Raw genomic sequence first — 25,601 nt, 5'->3', positions numbered from 1 at the left:
ACCTACTAGTGAGTGCATGAGACTGCATTTTAAATATAATTTATGTAAAGATTAATTGCATTTTTGCATTTTGGCTGCTCCACTTGAAATGAAGGTCCTAGATAAAATGAATGTACATTTTTCCCGCCTTAGGAAATAGTCTCTTCGCATTAATAGGGTTGGCACTGGTAAGTTCACAAGAACGACAAAAAAAGCTCACACAAAACAAACCAAGTTTCTCTATGTTTCACAGATGTATCTTGTGATTTTCCCAGAGGGAACAAGGTATAATCCAGAACTAACAAAAGTCATTTCAGCTAGTCAAACATTTGCTGCTCAAGAAGGTAAGTTAAAATTTGACTGTATTTGAAAAAATAGTTTTTAAAGATGAATACCTTTTTGGTTTTTGTTCTTGGAGAGGATATTTATGTTTGACAACAATGGAGTGAATAAATGTATTCATTTCCTCAGTGAATAAATGTATTCATTTCCTCAGTTTATGTATTCTCTCTTGGAAAGTTTCTTCATTAATTCATATGCATATTATATACATCTGAGAGATTAAGTTCAAATGCTTGCTAAAATCCATATTCCAGTCCCATGGATTTAGTTAAAATTTGGCTGGGTACCTGACTTTGTAGATGGAGCCTTTTTCTACATTGTGGGTTTTGTGTGATGGAAAGAGTTTCCGTTCTGTGGGCTGACAGGCCTGGGTGGAATCCAAATTCTGACATCTCTTAGCTGTGTGGGTGCAAGTTGCCTCACGAACTGAGCTTGTTTCCTCATCTCTTAAGTCATGTGTACCTCCTAGGCATACCTACACCTAGCTCTGTGTAAGAAATACATTAGAAGTGTGTGAAGTTGCTTTTGGAGAATGTGACACAAAGTTGGCTCACTTGTACTTGGAAGTTAGCAAAAGTCCCCAATGACAGGAATGTTCCTTTGTCCATATTTTAGGAACTTGGATAACTAATACACCTATAAGCTATTCAGTTTCACCAATTTGGGATAGAAACAGAAAACAGTGGCTGTGCTGTGTTCTCAAAGTTGCCCTGAATATTAACTATGAATTAGTATACCATCTCCGTACATTGATCACCAGGCGCTTACTGAACAAATAAATGCCTTGTTGATGACTTCACACCAGGGTCTGTGCAGTGCCGTCTAGGAGAACTTGCTGCAGCAATAGTAGTGTTCTGTACCTGCTCTGACCAGTGTCGTAGGTCCTGCGTATATCAGGGGAAATAAGTCTTTAATTTTGTTGACTTTAATTCACTGTGACAAAATCCTCGATACTTTCCTTAGTGAAATTCTTTCCCTAGACCTCCCCCACCCCCGGTGATTCCTGGTCAGGCTCCTTTCTAACCTCCTCTGCTGCTTCATTCTGTCCTGTTTCATATGTATGTTGTTTCTGTTGTCTGACTTCGCTCTTTGATTTCATGTTCATGTTTTTCCTTGTAGCCTCTATCCAGATCCATAGGTTTAGCTACCATTTATTTGATTGCTGATGACTCACAAAAAGCTTTCTCCCACCCATATCTGTCTGACTCTAGACCTGTAGGTGTAGCTGCCCAGGAGAGACCTTCATTTGCCTGGCCCAAAGGCCAGGGATGTTCAAGATCTCTCATCCTCTGGGAAATACAAATCAAAACCACAATGAGAGATCACCTCACATCTGTCAGAATAGCTAAAATCAACAACACATGAAACAGCAGGTGTTGGTGAGGGTGTGGAGAAAGGGAACTGTTGGTGGGAATGCAACCTGGTACAGCCGCTCTGGAAAACCTCGGTATGGAGGTTCTTCAAGAAGTTAAAGATAGAGCTACCCTGTGATCCAGCAATTGCACTCCTGGAAATTTACCCAAAGAATATAGAAATACTAATTAAAAAGGATGCATGCACCCCAATGTTCATAGCAGCATTATCAACAATAGTCAAGTTATGAAAAGAGCCTGGATGTCCATCGGATCTCACTCATATGTGGAATTTAAGAAATAAACAAGCAAAGGAAAAAAGAGAAAGGTAAACCAAGAAACAGACTATTAACTCTAGAGAATACACTGATGGTTATGAGAAAGGAGATGGTGGAGAAATGGGGAAAAGAGGCGATGGGGATTAAGGAGAGCACTTGTGATGAGCACCAGATGTACGGAAATGTTGGATTACTATATTGTACACTTGAGACTGATGTAACACCGTATGTTAACCAACTGAAATTAGAATAAAAACTTGAAAAAAAATGATATCAAGCGAAAACAAAAAATTTTAAAAATTCTACAACAGAACCCGTGACCTTTTTTTAAGGGTTTTATGTCCAAAAGTGTTTAGTGAATGTTGATTTCCTTCCCTTTGGGAGGTACAGTTCACATTTATGTATTAGTCTCAGGTCCAATTATTAAGATGTCTGATTTTGTTCATTAAGCTGTTTTCTGATTTTATATATTTTAGAAAGAAAACAGTGATCAAAAATTATTAAATAAAATTTGGGATTTTTTGTGGGGTAAATCCTTAGGGTTCCAGATAATTATGTCTCTCTGAAATGATTCCTTCTCTAAAGATTCTATATAGCCGAGCTCTGACTTTACTCTGAAGCTTAAAATAGCTTATAATTAGTTACGGGATTTTTTGTGTGTGTGTGTGTGATTCTCAATAAATGTGAGTGTAGACCTTAAAGTGTATGTATTTTCAGCTACTCTTGTGTGCCATCTCTTATAGCACTTTAATTCTGTTTAGGAATTAGAGTTTTATGTATTTTTTTAAAAGATTCTGTTTATTTACTCATGAGAGACACATAGAGTGAGAGGCAGAGACACAGGCAGAGGGAGAAGCAGGCTCCATGCATGGAGCCTGACATGGGACTTGATCCTGGGTCTCCAGGATCATACCCTGGGCTGAAGGCAGGTGCTAAACTGCTGACGCACTGGGGCTGCCCAGGAATTACAGTTTTAGATTAGATAAGGTGAAAGGGAAATAGTAAACACATGGGGAATTTTTTTTTTTTTTTTTGCTACTTTTCATGTGTACTGTAAAATCTGAGGTATTTTATTGTCATTAAATAATCAATTATATCTTGAAACACATGTGTTTTTTGAATTGACCAGAGAGCTGGCCTTGGGAAAGGTTTACTAAAATGCTTTAGATCCTCAGAGTCTGCTGATTTTATTTTTAAAATAATACAATATTCTGGGCAGCCCCGGTGGCTCAGTGATTTAGCGCCGCCTGCAGCCCAGGGCTTGATCCTGGAGATCTGGATCGAGGCCCACGTTGGGCTCTCTGCATGGAGCCTGCTTCTCCCTCTGCCTATGTCTCTGCCTCTCATCCTCTCTTTGTGTCTCTATGAATAAATATAAAATCTTTAAATAATAATAATAATACAATATTCTACCTTTAAATATTAACAAATGTTTGTCAGATATCTAATATGTAAAACGTTCCACTAAGGTGGGAGAAGCAACTCTAATGTTTCATAGGAATTTTTAATTTAAAAGGAGAAATGAAACAGGATTGTATTTATCATCTATTGATGCCAAACCCTAGTGGCTTAAAAAAAAGAGTTAACTACCTGACAGTTTCTGTGGGTCAGGAGTCCTGGTGTGGGTTAGCCAGGAGCTTCTTGCTGGTGCCTGTCACAGGCTGCAGTTGGGGTGTGTGCTGGGGCTACAGTCATTTCAGGGCTCCTCTGGGCAGGGTCTGTTAGAAGCTCGCTCACATGGCTCTTGGCTGGAATCTGTTTCTTGCCACTTGGGCCTCTGCATAGGGCTAGCTCCCCAGGACATGACAGCGGAGATCTGCTGAGCAGAGATGGGGTGGAGAGACAGCATGGGAGAGGTAGTGGAACAGTGAGCACCTGGAGTAGTGTGGAGCAAGGCAGAAGTCACAGTCTTCTTGTGACCTAACTGTAGAAGTGACCTCATCATTGTGATTAATAGTAGGTTAATGATAGTAAGAGTAGAGGAGTCCAACTGATTGAGGTTCCGATTCTGCTTCACAGTAATGATCCAGTTTCCAAAAACTTTAGGATACTATTTTTCTTTTCCAAGGTATTTATTTATTTATTTATTTATTTATTTATTTATTTATTTATTTATTTTTAAGGATTCTATTTATTTATTCATGAGAGACACAGAGAAGCAGAGACATAGGCAGAGGGAGAAGCAGGTTTGCTGCAGGAAGCCCAATGTGGGACTCCATCCCAGGACTCCAGGATCATGCCCTGAGCCAAAGGCAGATGCTCAACTGCTGAGCCACCCAGGCATCCCAAGATTTTTATTTATTTGGGAGAGAGAGATAGCGACCGAGATAGTGAGAGAGAGCACAAGTTGGGGGAGAGGGAGAAGCCGACTCCCTGCTGAGCCGGCAGCCCGATGTGGGACTTGATCCCAGGACCCTGAGATCAGGACCTGAGCTAAAGGCAGATGCTAAACCCACTTAGCCACCCAGGTGCCTCTTTAATTCTATTATAATGTCTGATGGATTAATTCCTCAATTTTAAATATATTAAGCAAGACAGAATTAGCCGTGGACATTTTATTATATCTTGTTGCTGGACAAATCACTAGTTGTTGATTTATAATAAATTTGCATTACAAAATGAGTATCATCCCAGATTATTGTGTTTATGTGAAGAGTAATGTAGAATTCTGTGTGTTTTAGAATTCAAGGACTTGACTTCTTCTGTAAACTTTACCTTTGTATGTGTTCCTATTTAAATCTTGCCATACTTTGGGGGCTCAGTTGGTTGAGCGTCCGACTCTTGGTTTCGGCTCGGCTCAGGTCATGATCCCAGGGTTGTGGGATAGAGCCTGCTGTCAGGCTCTATGCTCAGTGCTAGTCTGCTGGAGATTCTCTCCCTCTTTCCCACTCTCCAATCTCTCTCTCTCTCTTCCTCTCTCTTTCTCTCCCTCTCTCAAATAAATAAATCTTTAAAAAAAAGTACGTACTTTTTTTCAATTGGGTAAAACAAACATTTATATGCAAATAAATGTTTTACTATGTGATGCTTACTCAGAGTTGTAATTTCAGTCCAAGTTCTAGGGCCTGGGTTAATCACCTTGGGTTGCCGTACCCAGACACCACACTGGGGCCTTAAACAAGAGACCTTTATTTTCTCACAGTTCTGAAGCCCGGATCAGGTGCCAGCAGTGTTAGTTTCTGGTGAAACCTCTCTTCCTGACTCGCAGAGGGCCACCTTCTTGCTGTGTCCTCACATGGCCTTTTCTCTGTGTGCTCACAGAGACAGGTCTCTAATATCTGTTTCTCTTTTTATAAGGATGCCAGTCCTATTGGATGAGGGCCCCATGCTCACGACCTCATGTAACCTAATTACTTTCTCCAGATACAGTCACATAGGGGTTAGGGTGTCAACGTGAGTTGGAGGGGGATGGGCAAGACTCACTTCAGTCCATAACAGGCTCTTCAATTATCTTTCTGTATGTAATTATATTTAATACCAGTATTTCTTCTCATCGTTTTTAAAACCGTTGAGTATTTATCTTGTATTTTCCAGTCTCACTGAGATGATTGTTTAATATAGTTTCTAAAAGTTAGTTTTAAAAATCCACACTAATTTTGTAATGCTAGTTCAAGTATTTTTAAGTAATTCTTAAAATAGCTTAAAAATGATATATTCTCTAGCTTTTTAATCTATTGATACTCTACTCACCTATAATTGATCATTTATTGTTCTGTCATCTTTCTGTGAATTGTAGATCTTAAAGTCACCAAAAGGGAAAAAAATGAATAATTTGTCTTAACAGGTATATAAGTTTTAATTGCCAACTGTTCTTTCTTTAAATTTTACAACTGGAAAAATTATTGTTTTCTACTAGAACTGTATTTTCTTGTGACTATAAAGGTGATTATTTTCCACCATATACAAAAGAAATTGATTTGTGAGCTATATATCTAGAAGAAGTATTTCCTATTTTCTTTCCTCTTAGGTCACAACTAATTGAGATAACTTGAAAATAAAAATGAAAGAACTTGTTTCTCCATCTGTTAAGCTAATTTTCCATCAAGAAAATTGAAACTTAATATCACTTGTTAGTTTGTGGTATTTAAAACATTAATATTGCTCCTAAACTACCTTCCTTTGCATCTGACCTAAAAAATAAGTACAAACACCAAAATCGAGCTTTTTAATTTAGATTTTTAAAATTTGGTATGTGCTCATGTATTTAAATAATTATACTTTATACTCTTCAGTTTTCTGCTGGCAGTGGTATTGGCTGACTTAAAAAGTATGAGTGATGGGAATGGGTGTGTCTGCTGTCTTAACTCTAAACATTTTAACATTCTGGTTATTGCTATTTCCTAGAAGTGTTTTACTTCAAAAACATTAACACATTAACAAAAACATTAACCACAAACTGTCCATTCAGTATTAGGGTTGTTATTTAAGGTAATGTCTGTGTTATAGTATAATGAATTCTTAATATCGTTCACTTCAAAGGTTGTCATTGTAATGCTTTCTAAATTTCCTTCTCATTTCACACTGAATGTTAGTTCTCTTTAAAGAAGACTTATTTATATTTCTAAATCAATTAGTCAAGATTTTGTTTTTAGTTACAATCTCTCCAAGACAAAAATTAACATTTTGAGAGGTCTTGAAATATGGGTAGAGTCTTCAAGAAACTATTACATGTTAAGTAAGCAAGGTGTATATTGAAAGCTGCTCCATTTTGTAATAGCAAATTACGGAAAAGAGAATTTTATTTTTAGAAGGGCTAACATGGAACTTGTCATTTAAAAAAAATAAATGGTGAGAGGCGTCTGGATGGCTCAGTCGGTTAAGCATCTCCCTTGGGCTCAGGTTATGATCTCAGGATCCTGGCATGGAGCCCCACCGCCTCCCCACATCAGGGTCCCTGCTCAGCGGGGAGGCTGCTTCTCCCTCTCCCTCTGCCCACCCCACCCCCTGCTCATGGGTGCATGTGCTCTCTCTCTCTCTCTCTCTCAAATAAAAATATAATCAGTAGTGATACAGTAAGAAAAGCTGCAACAGAATATGTAAATATAACAGTATTATATAATATATAAATAAAATGGTATCATTGGTAAAATTCTCTAATTGTGTTTCTAAAATGTTTGTTTTGTTAAGTGACCAATTAGATTATTTTAATTTAAATCCAACAAACTGAGGAATGACCTCTTCTCTTCTGACCTCCCTTGGCAGTTCCTTTCTTTGTCTGTTTTTGAGCTATTAGTGCAGTTTTGTTAGTCATCCGTTAATCTTTGCAGTGATTTGTGGGGTGTAGATGCTGCCTGTTGCTAGGAAGGTGCAAACTAAATCTCACGGGCCTTGATTACATTGGAGTGAAAGATCACAGATTGTTCAGGATATAAAAACAGAAAAGAATCACATTGGAAGACCCCACTCAAAACCACGATGGGACTGGTATTCCCCGGTCCAGAATTTTTTTATTCGTGTATGCCAGGCATTTTCGAAACAGAGTTGGGATGAATAAAGGGAGTGAGGAAGCTTTCAAATTATATTTGTATTTGTAGTGATGCTCAAGAAACTGGTTGATTGACTTTGCATACCAACCTCTCCATCGGTGTCTGGATTAGCACTGTACTGCATTCTCATCCTTTGGCCAACTCTTCTCCCCTTTTTTGCCCTTTCAGTAGCATGGTTCCAGCTGGCGCCGACATCAGGTCACAGCCTTAGAGATGACAGTGGGGAGCGGTGGGGGGTGGGTGCTCTTGGGAGAATCTAGGCACCACCGTAATGCTCGTGGAGGGCTTTGGACATAGCAAATGTCCAGAGACTTGGAGGGTTTGGTTTTGCCTCTTGGAGGCCATTTCCATCCCATTTACTTACATTTTTTTACCAAAATAATAATACCCGTTATTCCTCCAGCCTTTTCACTCCTTCACCAGCCCATTTGTGAAATCTTGATTGGCTCGAACTACGGTCTAAGTTCTAAGTTGGTGGTTCTTAAGGTGAGTGGTGCCTGAACCAGCATTGTCAGCATTGTCCTGGAAGTTGCTTGAAATACAGATTCTCAGGAGCCACCCAGACCTACTACATCAGACATTCCAGGGGCAGGGCTCTGCTGTCTTCCACATGATTCTGATGCATCATAAAGTTTTAGAATCACGTTTAAATAAGATTAGTCATTTGCTCAGCAGGTTAGTTGGGTCAGATTTTTGGGTTTTCTAAAACATGCGGATCTAGTATTTATTGGTAAGCCTTCATTTTATATTTAGGTTTCACTAAAAGCTCGGGCAATTTGGTAGCAGTTATGTGCCACTGTAGGAGACTTAGACAGTACCGGGAGGCTCTCCATGTGGGCCCTGTAAACAAAACAGCCAGGCACCGCTGCTGGAATAGCTGACGCCCCCTCACGTATGCAAAGTGTTTTTGTTCTGATTAAGTTTCCTTAGAGTCGCTTTAGATATACTGCTTTTCAGTGGTTACTAAGGAATTAGGAATCAAATATAAATCTTGTAGAACTTATCAAAGTGAGCCCCATGGTGTTTTTGTTTTTGTTTAACTATAGCAGCTACCAAGATGACATATTTAGACTTAGTAACCCTAAATTTAGGGATATATCCAAATACCTCAAATTTTCATATTAAGCAAGCAAAAAGATCCTTGTAGTTTTAAAACTCTTTAGGATTTGGGACACCTGGGTGGCTCAGCGGTTGAGTGTCTGCCTTCAGTCCAGGGCATGATCCTGGAGTCCCACATTGGGCTCCCTGCCTGGAGCCTGCTTCTTTCTCTGCCTCTGTCTCTGCCTCTCTCTGTCTCATGAATAAATAAATAAAATCTTTAAAAAAAAATCTCTAGGATTTATGGGTAAAATTTAGCTTTTATCCTATAAATAACACTGGCTATTGTATAGGTTTAAAAAAAAAAGTTATGAGAGACACACAGAGAGAGAGAGAGAGAGGCAGAGACACAGGCAGAGGGAGAAGCAGGCTCCAGGCAGGGAGCCCGATGTGGGACTCGATGCTAGGACCCCAGGATCACCCTGGGCAGAAGGCAGGAGCTAAACTGCTGAGCCACCCGGGCGTCCCTATTGTGTAGGTGTAATTGACCTTTTAAAACATAGTAACAATTTTTTTTTCCTTTGTAGACTTAATAAAAATTATAATTATACCTGCAATGCCATGTTAACAAACTTAAGTGGCAAATGCAAGCTAATAGAATTTGCAATATATGGTGGATTAATAACAGTATAAAAGGAATGCTTGCTGGTTAAGAAAAGATAGAAACTAGAAAAACGGGAAAAGTGCATGAATAGGAAATTTAAGAGATAAGAATGGTCCATACACATGAACAAGCGTTCTTCCTTCCTGCAGCTCAACCTGGCAGACATTAAAAAAGAAAGTTACTGTCCAGGGTTGACCCAAACTTGCTGGAACACTGTCCCTTCAGCTAGGAGCTGAGGTGGCTGCTGAGGCACATTCACTCCAGATGTTTTCTTTCACAGTTCAGGAGGCTGGAAGTCTGACCTGGGTCTCACCGGGCTAGAGTCAAAGTGAGCAGAGGCCTGCAGGCCTTTCTGGAGGCTTTTAGGGAAAATCTGCTTTCCTGCACAGAATCCCGTGCTTGCTTTGCAGCTGTGCATTCACAGTCTCGAAATTGCCCTAGGTCCTGCAAATTATGTTGACGGTTCTGCTCCTGCCTCTTCCTCGCTCTTCCTTCCCGAAGCCTGTTTTTTGGCTCAGCTTGAACTTCCCTTTCCTTGGCCCTTCCTTAGCTTTCCAGGTGTTGAGTAGCCCTTGCCTGCCCGGCCCTGCAGCTCCCGCTCCTGCATCTGTGTTAGCCTTGCTGGTTCTCAGCCCTGTGTCACCTGCTTTGCCTCCTCCCTTCTTTGCCAGTTGGGGACGTTTAGCAGTTCTAGTTTCCCTTTTGGACTAGCTCTTCTTTTTTTCAGATTTTTTCTCCTCACATCCCAGGGTGTCTTTGCCTTGAAGTTTTGTTTTCCTGATAAGATTGCATCATACAATCATGTGTATCCTTGGTTTCAAGATTTTCATGTTACTGCTCTAATAACTTATTTTGCGTACCTCACCCCCACGCTCTTGTCTGCTGGGTGTCCCCCGGCTTGCCGATGCAGTCTGATTGTCACATAAACCAACCGTGTGTGTGCTTGCTTGTGTCCACAGGCAGCCCACCTGTGGCGATGCCTAAGAAGTTTGGGCCCCTTTTATCTTCCCATTTGACTCCTTCCACTCCCCAGAAGTTTATTCCCCTTCCACCTTCCCACCTTCCTTGTTTACCTAGTCCTTTCCAACTTACCAAACAGTCATCGTTTTTGTCACGCCTCGTATCTATTCATGGACATGCAGCTTTGACATTATTCAGGACGGCCTTGTTCTCCTCTGTCTTCTCATCTCAGCCACAGCCAGTACCTCTGCTGCTGTGTCTATTCAGATGATCCATTTGTCTCTAGATGGTTCTTGCCGTTTTACAGACCGTATTTCTCAGTGCTTCTAGAGTGTTCGTTCCAGCTCCAACCTCAGAGTGCCCAGTTTGAACTCCTCTGTTCTTCTGTCCCTGCCTCTGCTCTGTCGCTGCTGCTGCTGGACGACGGGTGCCTCCACGTGAACGCACACATCCCCCCAGCTCTTCCACCTGGCCCTTCCCGTGGCGTACGGCACGCCCTGCACGTGTCTTCTGGGGCAGAAGGCTGCTTGTGTTTCACTCCTCCTTTTTTACCACATTCAGTTAGTTGCTGAATCATTGTGCATTTGGCTTTTATAACCTCACCTGGCAACATTTTCTCTCTTCAGGTTGCACAACTTGGCTGCCTCTGACCTGCTGCCCCAAGGCATTTCAGAACCCTAAATGTTCTTCTCAGCACCTAGATTCTGTCTCTGCTTTGGTCTAAAATCCGTGGAGTCCCAGAGGCCAGGTGGGCCCAGCGCCTGTGGATGTGCAGCTCTTCTCCCGGGACGCCAACCTACTCTTCAGCGCTCTTCCTCACGGGCTCTGAACCCTTGCTCCGCAGACCTCACAGGCCCCCACTCCTCCCCGTCCCCGGTCCGTCTCGGCCCCACCTCGTACCCTGCGTCCCTCCCTCTTGGCCTCTCTCCAGGCTCCTCTTTTTCCTGAGGCTTTCACCAATCAGATAGAAGTGATTGAAAAAAATCTTGAGGAGACTTAATGAAGCACCGCTTTCCTCTTGTGTGGGGCTCTGGGTCTTTGTGCAAATCCCCGGAGGCAGAGTCAGGTCTCAGGACAGTGGGCTCCAGCTCCAGCAGTTCATCATGAGCACCCGTTTCCTGGCACGCGCTCTCGGTTGAAATTCTACTTGGTCTCCATATGTTCATTAGAAGTTGGTTTTATGATAATGTCCCAGGACTTGGGGATAGTGAGCACCCTCTCATGGTTTAGAGTTGAAGACCCCTCTGTCAGAGATGGTAGATTATTCCCCACGTGGACTGGAGGAGTTCATGGGCTCAGACTAGGAGCACAAAGTGATTTCCAATCCAAGAAGGGCCGGCCTCTGTTTGCCGTGACAGTGAGGGCGTCCTGTGTTCCTCTAAGCCTTAGGTGGTCAGTAGACCTCGTGTTAGTAACCACACAAGAAAGGATGGGCTGTTGCTGTTTTCTCACCTCTCTCCACCCCCTCCCTGAGCTTCCCTTCCTACCATTCCACGGAAAATACTAACCCAGGCAACACGTGACCTTTGTTTGGCCAGGTGGTCACTTCTCGGTTCTGGGTCTTTCCGTGTCTCTCATTCAGCATATTTGACCAGTTCCTTCTTGAGATGTTTTCTTCTCGGGGGGCCTCTGTGTCACCCTGGTCTCCTTGTTTTTCTCCCTCCTCCTTGGCTGTTCTTTTTTTCAAGAGTTGGAAGATAAAAGCTGAAATATGCAGGATGTGGATTGGATCTAGAAAACATGTTTAGAGGAGTCAGGCTCCTGGTGCATTTCTCAGTGAGATTTTTTTTTTCTTAGCTTTTCTTATGTATTAGTGACGGGCATTTATTATTCATCTGTCACAAAGCTGATTTATTCAGGCTTTCGTTATTTTTTTTAACTAGTATTTTTCTGTCTTCCTATCTTAACTTAGTGGATTCTGGTAATTTGTTCTCACTGAATACCGCAGGGTGAATCTGTGGAACTTTGGACTTCATAAAATTGGATGAACTCCAGTAGCAAAGAAGGAAGTATTAACTAATTTAATCGACAAGTGGATGTTTCCCAGCCTGGTATACTATTCAGCATTTTGTTATAAGTTTGTGAATAAATTAAGCTGCCTCTACCCTAGGGACTTCAGTCAGATATGTGGTTGTGGGAATCTTTTCCTTTCCCACACCGCTTCACATTTTAAAAATTCTTCTGCAGGAAGATCTGAACATACTATAGCTGTTCTTCCTGATGCAGCTAACTTTCCCTGGAGAGAGGCAGGAGAAAATCCAAATCAAGTTTAGGCCAGTCTGTTCTCATGTCACTTCAGAAAGCTACTCTATTCTGTTAAATTGTCAGTAAATATTCTAATCAAGAGAAAGGGAGACAGTGGGAAATAGGAAGGGGGTGGGAAAGACAAGTTCTTAACACTACTGGAGCACTCGGATATGATTGATTATCCTATATAAAGTGCAGTGTTTTCTCAGTTACAGAAACTTTGAAAAGTATATACAGTATATGTGTGTATGTATCTGTCTCAAATATACTGAAGAGAATTGAAGTCCTATGTTCATATGGAAACTTGTTTGGCATTCCCATACGGTTTATGTGCATGTTCGTAGCAGCATTATTTATAGTAGCCACCTGTTGGAAACAACCCAAATGATCAATAGATAAATGAATGTGGCATATCCATACAGTGGAGTATTACTCATCTCCAAAAAGTAACGAGGCACTGATAACATACCTCAGCATGGATGAGCCTCGAAAACACTATGCCGAGTGAAAGAAGCCAGACACAAAAGCCCCCAATGGTTTCTGATTCCCCTTATGTGAAATGTCCGTAACAGGCAAATCCAGGGAAGGAGAATGTCCTGTGTCTGCAGAAGGTCCAGGGTGTTTTTTGGAGAGATGAAAATGGCCTGGAATTTGATAGTGGTGATGGCTGCACAGCTTTATGAATATACTAAAAACCACTGAATTGCACAATTTGAAATGATGAATTTTATGGTGTGTAAATTATTTCTGGGTTTAATTTTTTTTTTTTAATAAGCGGTATTGTAGGTATCAAGCCTGGGGTTCCACCTTATATAGGCCACACCAGCTCTTACTTCAGGTTCTCTACACAGCAGGAGTCATTTAGGTGCTCCTGCAGTCCAACCTCCCTGTTTAAATAGAAATAAAATTAAATCGTGGATTAGGAGTCAAAACTTACGCATCGTGCTCCTGAATCTGAAGTGGCGAAGGGCAGGATGCCATTTATTCTGTTGCCAGAGATGAGGATTGTAATACCCGCCCTTGTCAGGGTTTACCAAACTGAAGGATTTCTCATAGGTCATAGCTTCCTGAGGGCCGGTGTTCTGAGTTTTCCCCAGCGTCTCGTATCTATAGATGTTTAATAAATAAATGAATGTTGATTCAAATAGATCAAGTCATAAGAGTGCTATCTAAACCTCAAGTCCTGTATGTAGGAGATTATGGCTTTTAATATATTCTTGTCTATTCTTGGGAATTTAAAAACAATTTGGGTATTATATTCTGATGAAGAGTTTTGTAACTAATTTATGGTCACACTGAATCCACTTCTTTTTTTAGGCTTTGCAGTATTAAAACATGTGCTGACACCAAGAATAAAGGCAACTCATGTTGCTTTTGATTCTATGAAGAATTATTTAGATGCAATTTATGATGTGACAGTGGCTTTTGAAGGGACTATTGATGATAAGGGGCAGCGGAAAGAAGCACCATCCATGGCTGGTGAGTGTAAATTTTGAATTATGTCATTTATTTGTGAATGTGTAATTATTCTCTTTAATGGGTGAGTGTACTTCATAACATTTACTTGATATACTTTCTAAGTATATACTTGATCTGTTTTTCAGGTATTTTTTACTGATCCATACCAGTTTGAATATCAGGAGTCCTGCCAAGTTTGGTATTTCCTGGTTGCTCTCTTTAGGCCTTTGGACTTGCCCATTGTCATTAATTTAGCTTCTTTCTACCCATAAGAATAGAAGGCTATGTAAATCAAAGGGAGGGAATGAGGAAGAGAGTGCTCACCTCTGCAGTGGTCAGCATTCATCCTTTATGTACTTTTACATGATAATTACAAAATTTAGTACCTTTGTCAAGAAGAAACAGGTAAATGGGACTCTTTTTTTTCAAATCTGTGCTAGGGTTTTTGGTTTTTTGTTTTTTGTTTTTTTTAAGTAGGCTTCATGCCTAGTGTGGAGGGGCCTGAATCCACAACCCTGAAATCTGAGACCTGAGCTGAGATCCAGAGTCACAGGCTTAACTGACTGAACCACTCAGGCTCCCCCAACCTGTGCTGGGCTTTAAAGACCTTTTAGCTGTTGTCTATGTGTATGTCAGATATAACAAGAAAAAATCGAATTTTGAGTGAGCAGAGTATTCTAGTTAAACATAAAGATATGCTCTGCTGGTAGAGGAATTTAAATTTAGGATTAGGGAGACAAGGAAGTGCCCATTAGAGCTGTGATCAAGAGAGGGAACAGGGTTTTTCATGCCACATTGGTGGCTATGGAAGGTCGAAACACCAGGTCTATCAGAGTGTTTCGGTCAGTAGGTGCTCCTGAAGGCCAATGATGTTCAGACTATGTCTAGAAGACACAGAGAGTAGCTGCCCGGAGCAGGAGGTCAGGGGAGAGGACAGGGATGAAGCACTGATGGGGGTGAGTGGGGGCCAGATGGGGTGAACAGTGGTCACAGTGGCTGAAAATACAAATCTGAAGTAGTGAGACTGATTGCTCTCACACTTGCCTTTAACACAGAGCAGTTGTCACGTAGGAAGCTGAAGATTTTTTTCACTTTAAATGGAATTTTTTGGAATATATTATACATCAAACAGTTTAAAAATCACACTATATAAAGCATACCGTGAAATGGCTTGCTTTCCACCAAGTCCCCAACCACCCGAGTCCACCTTCCCCAGCCCAGAGGTAACTACTTTTCTTAATTTTTTTGTGTATCATATGTTCAAAATTAAGTCTACATTCTTACCCTGTAGTCCCTCCCTTCTTATAAAAAAGGCAACGTGTTAATATTTTTCTTTTATTCAACCATCCAAGGAGTCAGTGACCTATTTTTACATTTGAAAACTGACATGCTTTTACTTGTTCAACAATATTATCACTAGTTTATCATTGTTTAAAAAATGAGATTTATTGAACATGTTTTTATTGTTCATGAGAAACATATAATTCCCATAATAACCTTTGCAAAATGCTTTCATTATGCCACCGTCCCGGTCGTAAGAGCTCCTGGCTTGGGCAGTGCTCATGGGCCAAGTCCCACCTCTTTAGCCTGCCCTCCGAGGACTCTGTATCCTAGCTGTCCGCTCTTTCACTCCCTCGCCTTCTGGAATGAAGGCTGTGTGCAGGCCAGGCCTCCTTTCCAAGTGAAACCCCTTCCCTTTGTTGCCCTCCCCCCAACATTCCTCTCCCCTAGCTCAGTTGCTTTCTCTTGCTTTAGCTCTCCCATGGCATTACGTGCTTATGCCACAAGGTTAGCCCGCAGTATATGGTGGTTCTTTACCCCCCCCCAACGGGGTGAGAAGCCTTGAGGAAGAAAACTAGTTTAGAGTTGCATTGTCTAGATTCCAAACCAGCACCCCCTCCCACTGCTCTGCTTCCTCTACTGCATACACATTAGCTGACAGTGGTTTTGTGTTTTCCTTACAAATTGTCTCTTTTTGAGGAGGTTAGCTTTTCTAATTATCACACCCAGAAGCCATGTGGAAAATAAATCTGCCATTTCAGTCAATTAAGGGTGAATATTTCCACGAGGAAAAATACACCATAGTAAAATCAGAAGACTGAAGACAAAGTGGGAAAATACTTGCAACTTAGATCACAGGAAGAAAAGCCAGACTCCCTTGATGTGTAAAGTGCTTCTACAGATTGATAAGAAGATGATCAATAACTGTGTAATAGTTCACATAAAAAAAGTTCTCAATCTCATTCATAATAAGAAAAATGCAATTAAAATTTATAGCAAGATAACATGTTTTATTATCACGTTGGCAAAAATCCCAGTATCAGGTTTGAAGACAGACCCTGTGGGTGAACTTCAAGTAGAAGAGTCACGTCTGTACTTTGCTGTTAGAGACGTAGGACAGTGCAGCCTCTGTAGAAGCTGCCCTGGCCGCGTGTGCCCGCTTTGCAAGTGCTCGTGTATTTCCACTGCTGAGAAATTACTCCACCAATGTACCTGTGCACATGAGAGGTGACATCTGGTTTTCTGTGTTCCATGTTGTTTTTAATTGTGAGTTTGAGACCCGTAGCTTGAAAGTCCTTGCTCTCGTTACCTTGTAAATCGATTGATAGTCTGCCCTACATTAATCTAGTGTAGATTAAGATGCACTTTAAATTTATGATGTAAGTTGCATTAGGTATAAAATTCCATACCTTAGAACATCGTAAGTACTTGATGGGTGAGTGTAATTAGTATTGAATATTATCTCCATACATAGTGGACTGTCATTTAAGATTCGTATTTGACACCCCAATTAAAAACATTATTTCCATAGTTGCTAAATCCCGTGGTTGCTAGATTGTGCGTTTATATGCCCCAAGCCAGCCTTTCTCAGAGCAGGGTAGAAGTATTATAGTTCCATCGGAGTCACCTGGGATGACTGTTGAGCGTGCAGGGCCTCAGCGCTGCTCTAGACTGCTAAGGTGGACGGGCTGCAGGTGAGGGCAGAAGCTGCAGTGTCCGTGAACTCTTGTGCTCACGAGTCTTCCAGTTTGGGCCTTAGAGAGGCGGCAGTAGTGCTGCTTGTGTTTCTCATTTCATGGTGCCTTTCCTTGTAAGGGGAATATTGACCAGAGCCCAGTGGGCATGCACTTTGTGGTTCCTCTGGTCTTGTCATCAGGTCTTTGTCCTCCTTGGACCATGTCCATTGGGCAGAGGAGAGAGAGGCCAGTCTGATGATCATTGGCTTATTTAAAATCCATTTCTCTAGTGGGTGGTATGCGTAATACATTGTTAAGCTAAGGTTCTGTTAAACTATTTAATAGGGTGCTGGGTAGCTTTTTTCTGTTACTATTTTCTTATATGAAACTTAGACTTATTAGAGGGGGAAATTACAGGTAATCCCAAAGAAGGAATAAAATGCTACAGGCTCACCCGTCCAGATGCAGTTAACAAATGGGTTATTTTCCTCAAAATCTTCCTGTTTATAATGTATCCATGTTGCAGTATGTTTGTGCCTTTGGATATTTTTTTTGATGAGGTCATTTGTATATATTGTTTTCTTTATTATCTTGCTTTTAATTGTTTAGTAGGGTGTCCATAAACATCCTTACACATCAGTATATACACTTTTATAATGTTTAAGAAATGCCACATCATGCCCCTTGATGTGACTTTACAACAGTTTACCCAGCTTTCTACTCTGGGATTTGGGTCATCTTTTTGCCCTAGAGGAAGAGAGGGCAGGGGTTGTAAGCCAGCCAGCCAGCCAGCAGCGTGGGGGGCCAAGTGAGGTCCCGGCGTGTGCAGGTTGTCCCAGGTCAGCACATGGACGTCCTCTGCTCCACTCTCTGAGCCCGGTTTTTCTCTCCCGTCTCCCCAGGCACAGAGCAAACGCAGCTCATTTTCTCTAGAGACTAGTCCTTGTGACATATGGGAGTACCTGGAAGACTCCTATTACCCTAGCATGTCAGTATACTCTGGGGCTCTACTAGGAAAGTTCTGAGGAGGAAAACAGTATACCTTAATTAGAACACTTTTACCATATATTTCTAAATATTATGGGAAAATTTTTTGCTCACACAGTATGAAATAACCTTCAACTAAAATAGTTCTTACAAGTATAGATACATGAGCTTTATTAAATATTGAAGAAAACACTTATGTCACTTCTTTCGTGTCTCCTGAAAGTCATGTAGTGTTTTATCTGATGATTGTCACGGTTTACATTTGGGTCCTCAACACAGGGGCCGGCTGATGGGCTCCAGCGCCGTGCGCCCTGGGCCTCCATGCACCCCAGGCCTCCATGCGCCCTGGGTCCTCTCTGAGCCAAGCGTGGTAGCACTTGGCTCCATGGACTCCCAGACGTGGGATGGAATAATGCCCACGACACGGTTGTAAACACCAGAGTACCACGTAAACCTTAGGGGGCACACCCTGAAAGCACCCCTCTGGAGCCGGGAGTCCTACTCACAGGGTCTGTGCCTCTGCCCTCCTCAGCTGACGTCCCATGAAGGACACTGCTGTCACTTCCCAGGCACCGTGGTTTACACGTGTGCCAGTTCTGACTTTTGAAGTCTGCTCACTTCTATCTCCTCGCACCCGCACTGTCAGGGTAGATGCATGTGTGGTTCCGGTGATGCAGAGGGGCACGTCGGGCATCTGGTGTGCATGCACCGCCTCCCCGCCCGGAGCAGGTGGGGCTCAGCAGCCCTGTCAGCCGGGAGCTGCCCCCACCCCCCCACCTCACCCCCACCCACCCCCGTCTCTGAGTCTCCGGCTCACACACCGGGAGATGCGCGCTGAGAGCTCACACGTCTGCCCAGGGCTGACCAGGGGGCCACCCACACCTGTCTGGCTCTTGCCTTCCGCACGGTTCCGCTGCTAAAATATTCTTCAGCGGCAATTCGATGACATTCATGAAAACAGAAGTTGGGGAAAACTAAGACAAAAATACCGAATGGTGAAGTCTTCCCTCTGGCAGTGCCTTTTGCACATTTATCATCAAAGCCAGCTTGCTCTGGAAAGTATGTGACAGTAGGAGAGTTTTGATGACGGAAAGGCCACGTGGTATTAAGGCTTGATGACACCAGTGATGGAGAAGAACCGTGGTAGAGAATACGAAGCAAAAAGGAGCTGTGTGTGGAGTCCGAAGAACAGGGACTTCTTGAGCTCAGGGTCTTCCTCCAACTGCAGAGCCTGTGAGTCACCGCTTCTAGATGGCTGAACACACGTCCTCTTGAGGCAGCAGGCCTCTGCCTCCTCCTTGCACGCTCACCTAGGGAACCTCGTCTCCTCACGTCCCTCAGGAACACCTCCTGGTTCTCCCAGGCCTTGAAGTATGTGAACGACCTCGCCTCTTCACCGAGAGCCGCCTCCAAGGAAGGGAGTTTCCCAGCTCAGGGTTTCCTGTCCGGGAGTAAATCTTGGCCTCATCGCTTGGGCATCCCAGGCTGCAAAGGGACGGCCTGCTTTGCTCAAGGTAGGGCGCTGGAGGAACTGTCATCCAAGAGCTCGTGGCTGTGCCACCAAGAACTTTTGGTTCCTAAGCTGAGGATGGTATGTGAATATACGGCCGAGGCCAGCAGAGCGGGGAGTAGCAGCGAGGGGAGACCAGTGGCTCGTCCTGGAGCGGGGGCCGTCATTCCCACGTCTGGGTCCGGGTGTGTGACGGTCGGTGCCGGGCTACGCGCCTCCGCGCTCCCAGCGCTCTGGCAGAGGGAGCCAGACAGGCTCCATCTCCGCCCTGCTGGGGCCATGGTCCAGTGGGAACGCAGAGTGATGTGCTTGGAAACCGGTGGCCAGTGAGCCTCAGGGCGCCTGGTGTTTGGGGACCCCTCAGAGGCTGGGTTCGTACTTGGCAGGGTCCAGCCTCTCCTCCCAGGCTGCCTCGGAAGTCAGCGTTACCGTACGGCTACTGCCTCAACTTACCACGCGGGCAGTTGCAGTGGACTGGAAATTCTAACACACGGTTCTACTTCAGCTTGAATCAGTTTATAGTTCTTGTTTTCTTTTAGCTTTTTTCTTTCTTTTTTTTGCTGAAGAATGCTTTTCATCATTTAAAAATATTTTTTACCTCATTTTGAATTGTTTTACATAACCCATGAGTTCCAAAATAACAAAAAAATGAAATTTTTTTTGTTTCTTGTTAGAATTTCTCTGCAAAGAATGTCCAAAAATTCATATCCACATTGACCGTATAGACAAAAAGGATGTTCCAGAAGAACAAGCATATATGAGAAGATGGCTTCATGAGCGTTTTGAAATCAAAGATAAGTGAGTAACAGCGGTTCTCCTACTTCAAAAACTTGAGTTCAGCTAAATTTCACTGTAAATAAACAATTTGAAACTAATGTAAGCAGTCTTATTATCTTAAAAATGCTTTTTTTTTTTTTTTTTTTAATAAACTCAGGTCCAATCTGTTCATGTTTAAACTTCACTGTTAAAAAGTCTGTGAGAGAACTTAGTACAGGAGGGCTCCCTGCTTTTATTTGCAGTAATTCCTAGACAGGACTCTGGTGAGATATGAAATTAGAGGGGACACACACACACACACACACACACACACGCACACACACACACAGACTTTCCACTGTGAAGTGCCCCCGGTCCCACCACGTGGTGCGTGCTTGAGACCTGGCTGGCATGCCCCCGATGCCCAGAAGGCGAGGCTGTGGGTGGAGGAGTGTCTGATGTACGTGTGGAAAGTGTCGGAAGAGGAAAGGGCAGGTGACGTGGTTCTGACCAAAGGGTCTTTTTGCCGTGAGTTCTTTGGGGCCTAACCAGTTTCTAGGATGTACCTTGAGTTCGTTCACGCTAATAACATCACTTCAGAGCGAACAACACTGTGAACAACAGGATTGACCCTTGCTGAGCGTTGCCTGGAAGCAAATTACAGGTGTCTTTAGATACCTCTTGGGTGAGGCACAGCTTAAAGAGGTCAAACTGAGGGAGGGGTCGTGATGTCCCACTTAACTGAAGAGCAAACCTGAAAGAAGCTGGTGCCCCCTGCAGAGGATATTAGAACCCCCTGGATTTAATACAGTTTTCCAAAGGAAAACATTTTAGAATTTTCTTCTCTTTTTAGGAAGATAAAAAGTAGATCTCAGGTTTTGACATGATATTTAGAAATTGAATTCTCTTGGATGAAAACTTCAGGCTTTATTATTTACTGTTTGCTGTCAATGGGAGTTTTATCCTTTCTGATGCATATCCTGTTTTTTGAAAGAATATTTTAAACATCTCTACTATTTATCCTCTTTTTGAAAAAAATAGATCCATTAATTATAGGATGCATCATTTACTAAAACCACGTTGAAAAGTGTGGAATTTTTACAGACTCAAAAGTAAGACTTCCAAAATTAGGTTTATGTTCAGAAATCTTTCCTGTTTTATTCAAATGTGCTTCTCAGCAGACTGCTCTGTTCTCCCTTTTGTGGTTGTATTACAGTAAATTGACTTCCTCCTTGACCCTTGCGAGTTAACTTTAAAGAGTTAAAATTATTAAAAGTGTGCTGCATTGAAAATGAAGCTTTATGAAGTGTATAGACAAGGAGCTGCATTTCTGTATTTCGTCGCGTCAGATGTACGTGACCTAATTCCACCAGCCGCTCAGTGCTACCCACTCTGGTTATGGAAGAAAGTTCTAAAGTAAAATACATGTGTTTTGACATGGAAATCAGTTCTCAGAAAAAAAAGCTTGAACAGTATGCTTAATATCCAATGTACGTCGTGTTATAGGCGCCAACACATACTTGGGATGAGTCTGGACCTTTTAAAACAGTGGTTCTCTCTAGGGAAGCTGTTAAGGTAATAGAAGGACTTTCCACTTTTGTACTTGGGTTTGGGAGTTTTATGCCGAGTCTGTTCTGCTGTTATAACTTTACAGTTTTAAAATTAGATAGGAAAATGAAGTAACTATGCTGTTTTTCTCTTCTTGTACCTATTTTTATAATTCCATGCCAATAGGGGCTTTTGGGGAGAAACCCCATTTATGTTACAAGAGCTGCTGCTCTTTCTTTGACTTCTGATGGAATGAGAGCTATAGGAAGGAAGAGTAAAGATGGGGAAGGTGGAAACAAAGTGAGATGGGCTATTACCCTGTGCGAGTCTGGTGGTTTAAAATTATTAAAAATCTAAAGCTTAAAAAAATCATCTCCATAAAATTACTTAAAACCATGTTTTAAAAAGAATTACATACATAGAATATTAAAGGTATTTTTAAATTCCAGAAACTAATTAAGTCTCTGGGTATTTCCTTATTCATCTCACTGCCCCCCCCCCCCCCCCCCCGCCCCAAGGACCTATAGCTTCTCCAGAATGTGATAGGCATCCAGTAGCTATTTGTTTAGTTGGAATATTAAATGACTAAGCCTGAACTTGAATTCTTTTTTTCCATTCTGGCCACAGGTTGCTTATTGAATTTTATGACTCACTGGATCCAGAAAGAAGAAACAAATTTCCTGGGGAAAGTGTTAATTCTAAATTAAGTCTCAAGAAGACTTTACCATCGTTGTTGATCTTAAGTGGTTTGACTGCTGGAATGCTCATGACCGAGGCTGGAAGGAAACTCTATGTGAGAACGTGGATTTATGGAACCTTAATTGGCTGCTTGTGGGTTAGTATAAAGGCGTGAACAGGCAGCCGTCCGCAGGCAGTGGGATGCGCTGCATGGTTTAGTATTGGCAGCCACACCTTACATCAGATTGTTTCCCGAATTTAATAAGAAGTGTAAATAAAGCCTTGTTGATTGAACATTGGATAAAATAGAATTTCTGATTAAAGCCAATATGCAGTTGGTCTTGGGCAAACATAACGTGGTTTCACGACTTTAGAACAGAAGCTGCTGGAAAGGGAAAAGCTAAGCAGTGTATGCTATCACTTGGCATCTCCTGTGAACTAATGTCATCTTCAGAAGATTAATAGGATTGTATGATTATTGTTTTGTAATTCAAATAGCTGCATTCATGAACATTAATTTGCAGTATATTTTACTGTATTTGTTATTTTTAATTTTTTACAACTTGACTAATCCAGCCTTTCTCGCTACGGTATTTAGTATCTTGGAGCTCTGTGATATTTTGCTGTTTGCTTAATTTCTCCAAGTGAGTGAAAGAAATTGTATTTAAATATAAGAGGGATACAAGGTAAAGGGCAAGGAGTTGTCCGTGGGGAGGAAGCTCTGGGTAGCGCATGCTTTTAGTGGACTGCATCGTTAGCTGATTTTACTTTATATTTGCAGAGTAATTAACATTTCTAATATTTATTGAAACAGCTTAATTTGCACACCCTGTATTGTATACAAAAGAATAATGTATAAAATATGAGAATTAAGTTTAAGTTAGAATTGTGACCCTGATTCTTTGTGGCAGAACTTTCCATTGCCCGGCTTTCTGAAGAGTTCAGCGAAGCTTTTAGTGCTTCCCGACATCTGTGCCATAACTACTTGAAAACCTGCAGGTTTCCTATCATTTTTTATATCAAAATAATCAGTGTGAACTGTTGTTGGACCTGAGTCCGCAGATATTTGAGGTGATGGGAGCCTCCAGACGTCTGACTAGATTCACTAGCATGTGCCTTTTGCCTGTAACTCTTGAGTTTAGCAAAACCTTTAATTCAGAAGTCACTTTTTTAATGTCATCACGGTGGTCGATTCCCACCGTGTTTGGATTCTTTTCCTTTGGATTCCTGGCAGCGTGCTGTTCGGTGCCTGGCATGGGACACATGCCGGGGAGAGGCGTATCAGTGCTGCGGCAGAGGCCCTTCCTCCACGCTCTCGGGGCCGGCCTCGCTGGCTGCGGCAGACGGTTTGCGGTTGTCGCACGTCAAGAAGGTTACCTTCCACGAGCCCGGGAGACTGCATCCGTCAGGCCTGGACGGATGTGTATAGTTGTCATGAGTCCCCGTGGGGCTACACCACTGTCCACATCACCTCCACACAAGAGCTGTGTTTCAGGAACCAAATCACACAATTGGGTTTTCAGTCTCAAAATAATAAAATCTGTCCTGTGCGGGAGGACGGCCTTTGTGGATCTGCTCTGTTTTTATGTCACAACTTAAATGTGATTGCCTACTAGTCCCTTAAGATAACATTTCTGCTTAATGGATTTTTGTTGTAAAATTGTATCCGTGTCCCCAGATGAAACACACCAGCTGAATCATGATGAACAAAATGAAAATAATAAATAAGGGAGATTTCGCCTGACGGGTTCTCCAGACCCAGAGAGGAGGCCATGTCGGCACCTTTGTGGAGCCGGGTGGCGGGAATTGTACATACGTTAGTGTGTGTGTGCACACATCCCCACAGGATACGGCCGGCCTGGTTAAATGTGGCGGGGTCGGTAAAACTGAAAAGTGTTCTCATGCCAATTGTCGTTTTCTCTTACTTGTAAGGTGAAATTCAAATCAATCCCGTGTCTCTGTTAATACTTTTTTTTTTTTTAAACAACCCTAAAGTTAGAACCTATTTCTAATTAGATCAAAGTAAATGCAAGTTGCGTAACTTAACTTTGAATATCATGGATATGCTCTAAATTTAAATTTTAAGAAGAAATACCATTGGAATTATGTTGATTATAACTGATTTTAAGGAGTCACAGTGAACTGCATAAGATCACTTTGAACATCATGTTTCTTATGAACATACTTATATTCTCACAAAAGTTCTATAAAATATATTTGTTAGCTTAAAAATTTTGTATCAAAATATTTGGAAAATTAGAAGCTTCTTTTTAACATGTGTTGATATGACTTGAATTATTATTTTCTAAAATGAAGAGCCCTGTATCTACCTGTACATCTTTTCACATATCATTTAAGCCTTTGTCTTACTATCATTGTTGATTTGCAGCTTAGTTATTACTTAGTTTTTCTTTATAAGAATGCCATCAATGTGCATGCTTTTATGTTTTCCAGAAAAGGGTGTGTTTGGATGAAAGCAAAAGAAAAAATAAAACCTTTCACTGTCTCTCATGTCTGTGCTATTTAACATTTTGCGACCCAGAAATTCCCCAGCGGTCTTCTGTTACTTTGATAGGCTTTGTGGCTGGTCCTGCGTTCTGAGCTTACAAAGTTATGATATTTTTTCGTAAATGTTGAGCAAGTTTTTAAAAATACATTACAGTACTCATAATTGCAAAGCAATATATTGGTTTCATTATATAAACTCATCTGTGTATCTTAGACGATGTGTGCGGCGAGTATTAGCTGCTTGACGGTTCTGTAATCGAGGCTGTCCCACTGAGACTTGGCCAGTGCCTAAAATCAGCCAGGCCGCTAAGTAACATGCCAATCTGGGTAATGCCTGCTTCCTACATACTAATGACTTTTTTTCTTGTCTTCCATTTCCATGTGATTTTGTTTCATTTAAAGTGGTACCAAGTTTCCATTATATCCAGACGATGACGACGTAGGCTTTGTTTTTCCTTTGTAAAGTTACATGGTTTATTATTACATTCACTGAGAAGACCTGTGTCAATAAAGTGATCTTTTAAATAGATGGACCATTTAAAAAACAAAAAACAAAAAAAAATGGACCATTATAAAAATACAGTACATAAAAAATTTGCCCGCCAGGTACAGACACAAAGTAACTACTGATACACATTTGACTCACACTTAAGAAGACAGAGAAATGTCTATCGTAGGTTGTAACCATGATAGTATTTGTCCTTAACGTCTTGGATTGAAGAAAAGGCTGTCTTGGCAGATACGTCCAATGCCACCTTGCAGGAGGTCACCCGTCAGTAGGATTTTTTTTTTTAGGGGGGGGAAGCGGTTAGACCATTTCTTTATGATGAGTTATGCCTACTTTTAGATGAGA

At 41.8% G+C, this 25,601-nt stretch overlaps 1 protein-coding gene across 1 annotated transcript in view; it reads left to right on the top strand.

Moving 5' to 3' along the window:
• AGPAT5 (1-acylglycerol-3-phosphate O-acyltransferase 5) overlaps positions 1–24,746 on the top strand; it is a 58,558-nt gene extending 33,812 nt beyond the window's left edge. Inside the window, exons 5-8 of the mRNA XM_026017935.2 lie at positions 233–323; positions 13,664–13,825; positions 19,933–20,056; positions 22,190–24,746. Coding sequence (XP_025873720.1) covers positions 233–323; positions 13,664–13,825; positions 19,933–20,056; positions 22,190–22,415 — 603 coding nt within the window. The 3' untranslated portion in view covers positions 22,416–24,746. The remainder of the gene's footprint in view (positions 1–232; positions 324–13,663; positions 13,826–19,932; positions 20,057–22,189) is intronic.
• The last annotated feature ends 855 nt before the right edge of the window (positions 24,747–25,601 follow it).

Source organism: Vulpes vulpes, chromosome 7 (genome assembly GCF_048418805.1).
Source record: "Vulpes vulpes isolate BD-2025 chromosome 7, VulVul3, whole genome shotgun sequence".
In the NCBI taxonomy this organism is placed as follows: Eukaryota; Metazoa; Chordata; class Mammalia; order Carnivora; family Canidae; genus Vulpes; species Vulpes vulpes.
This window is presented reverse-complemented; position numbering and strand designations above follow the sequence as displayed.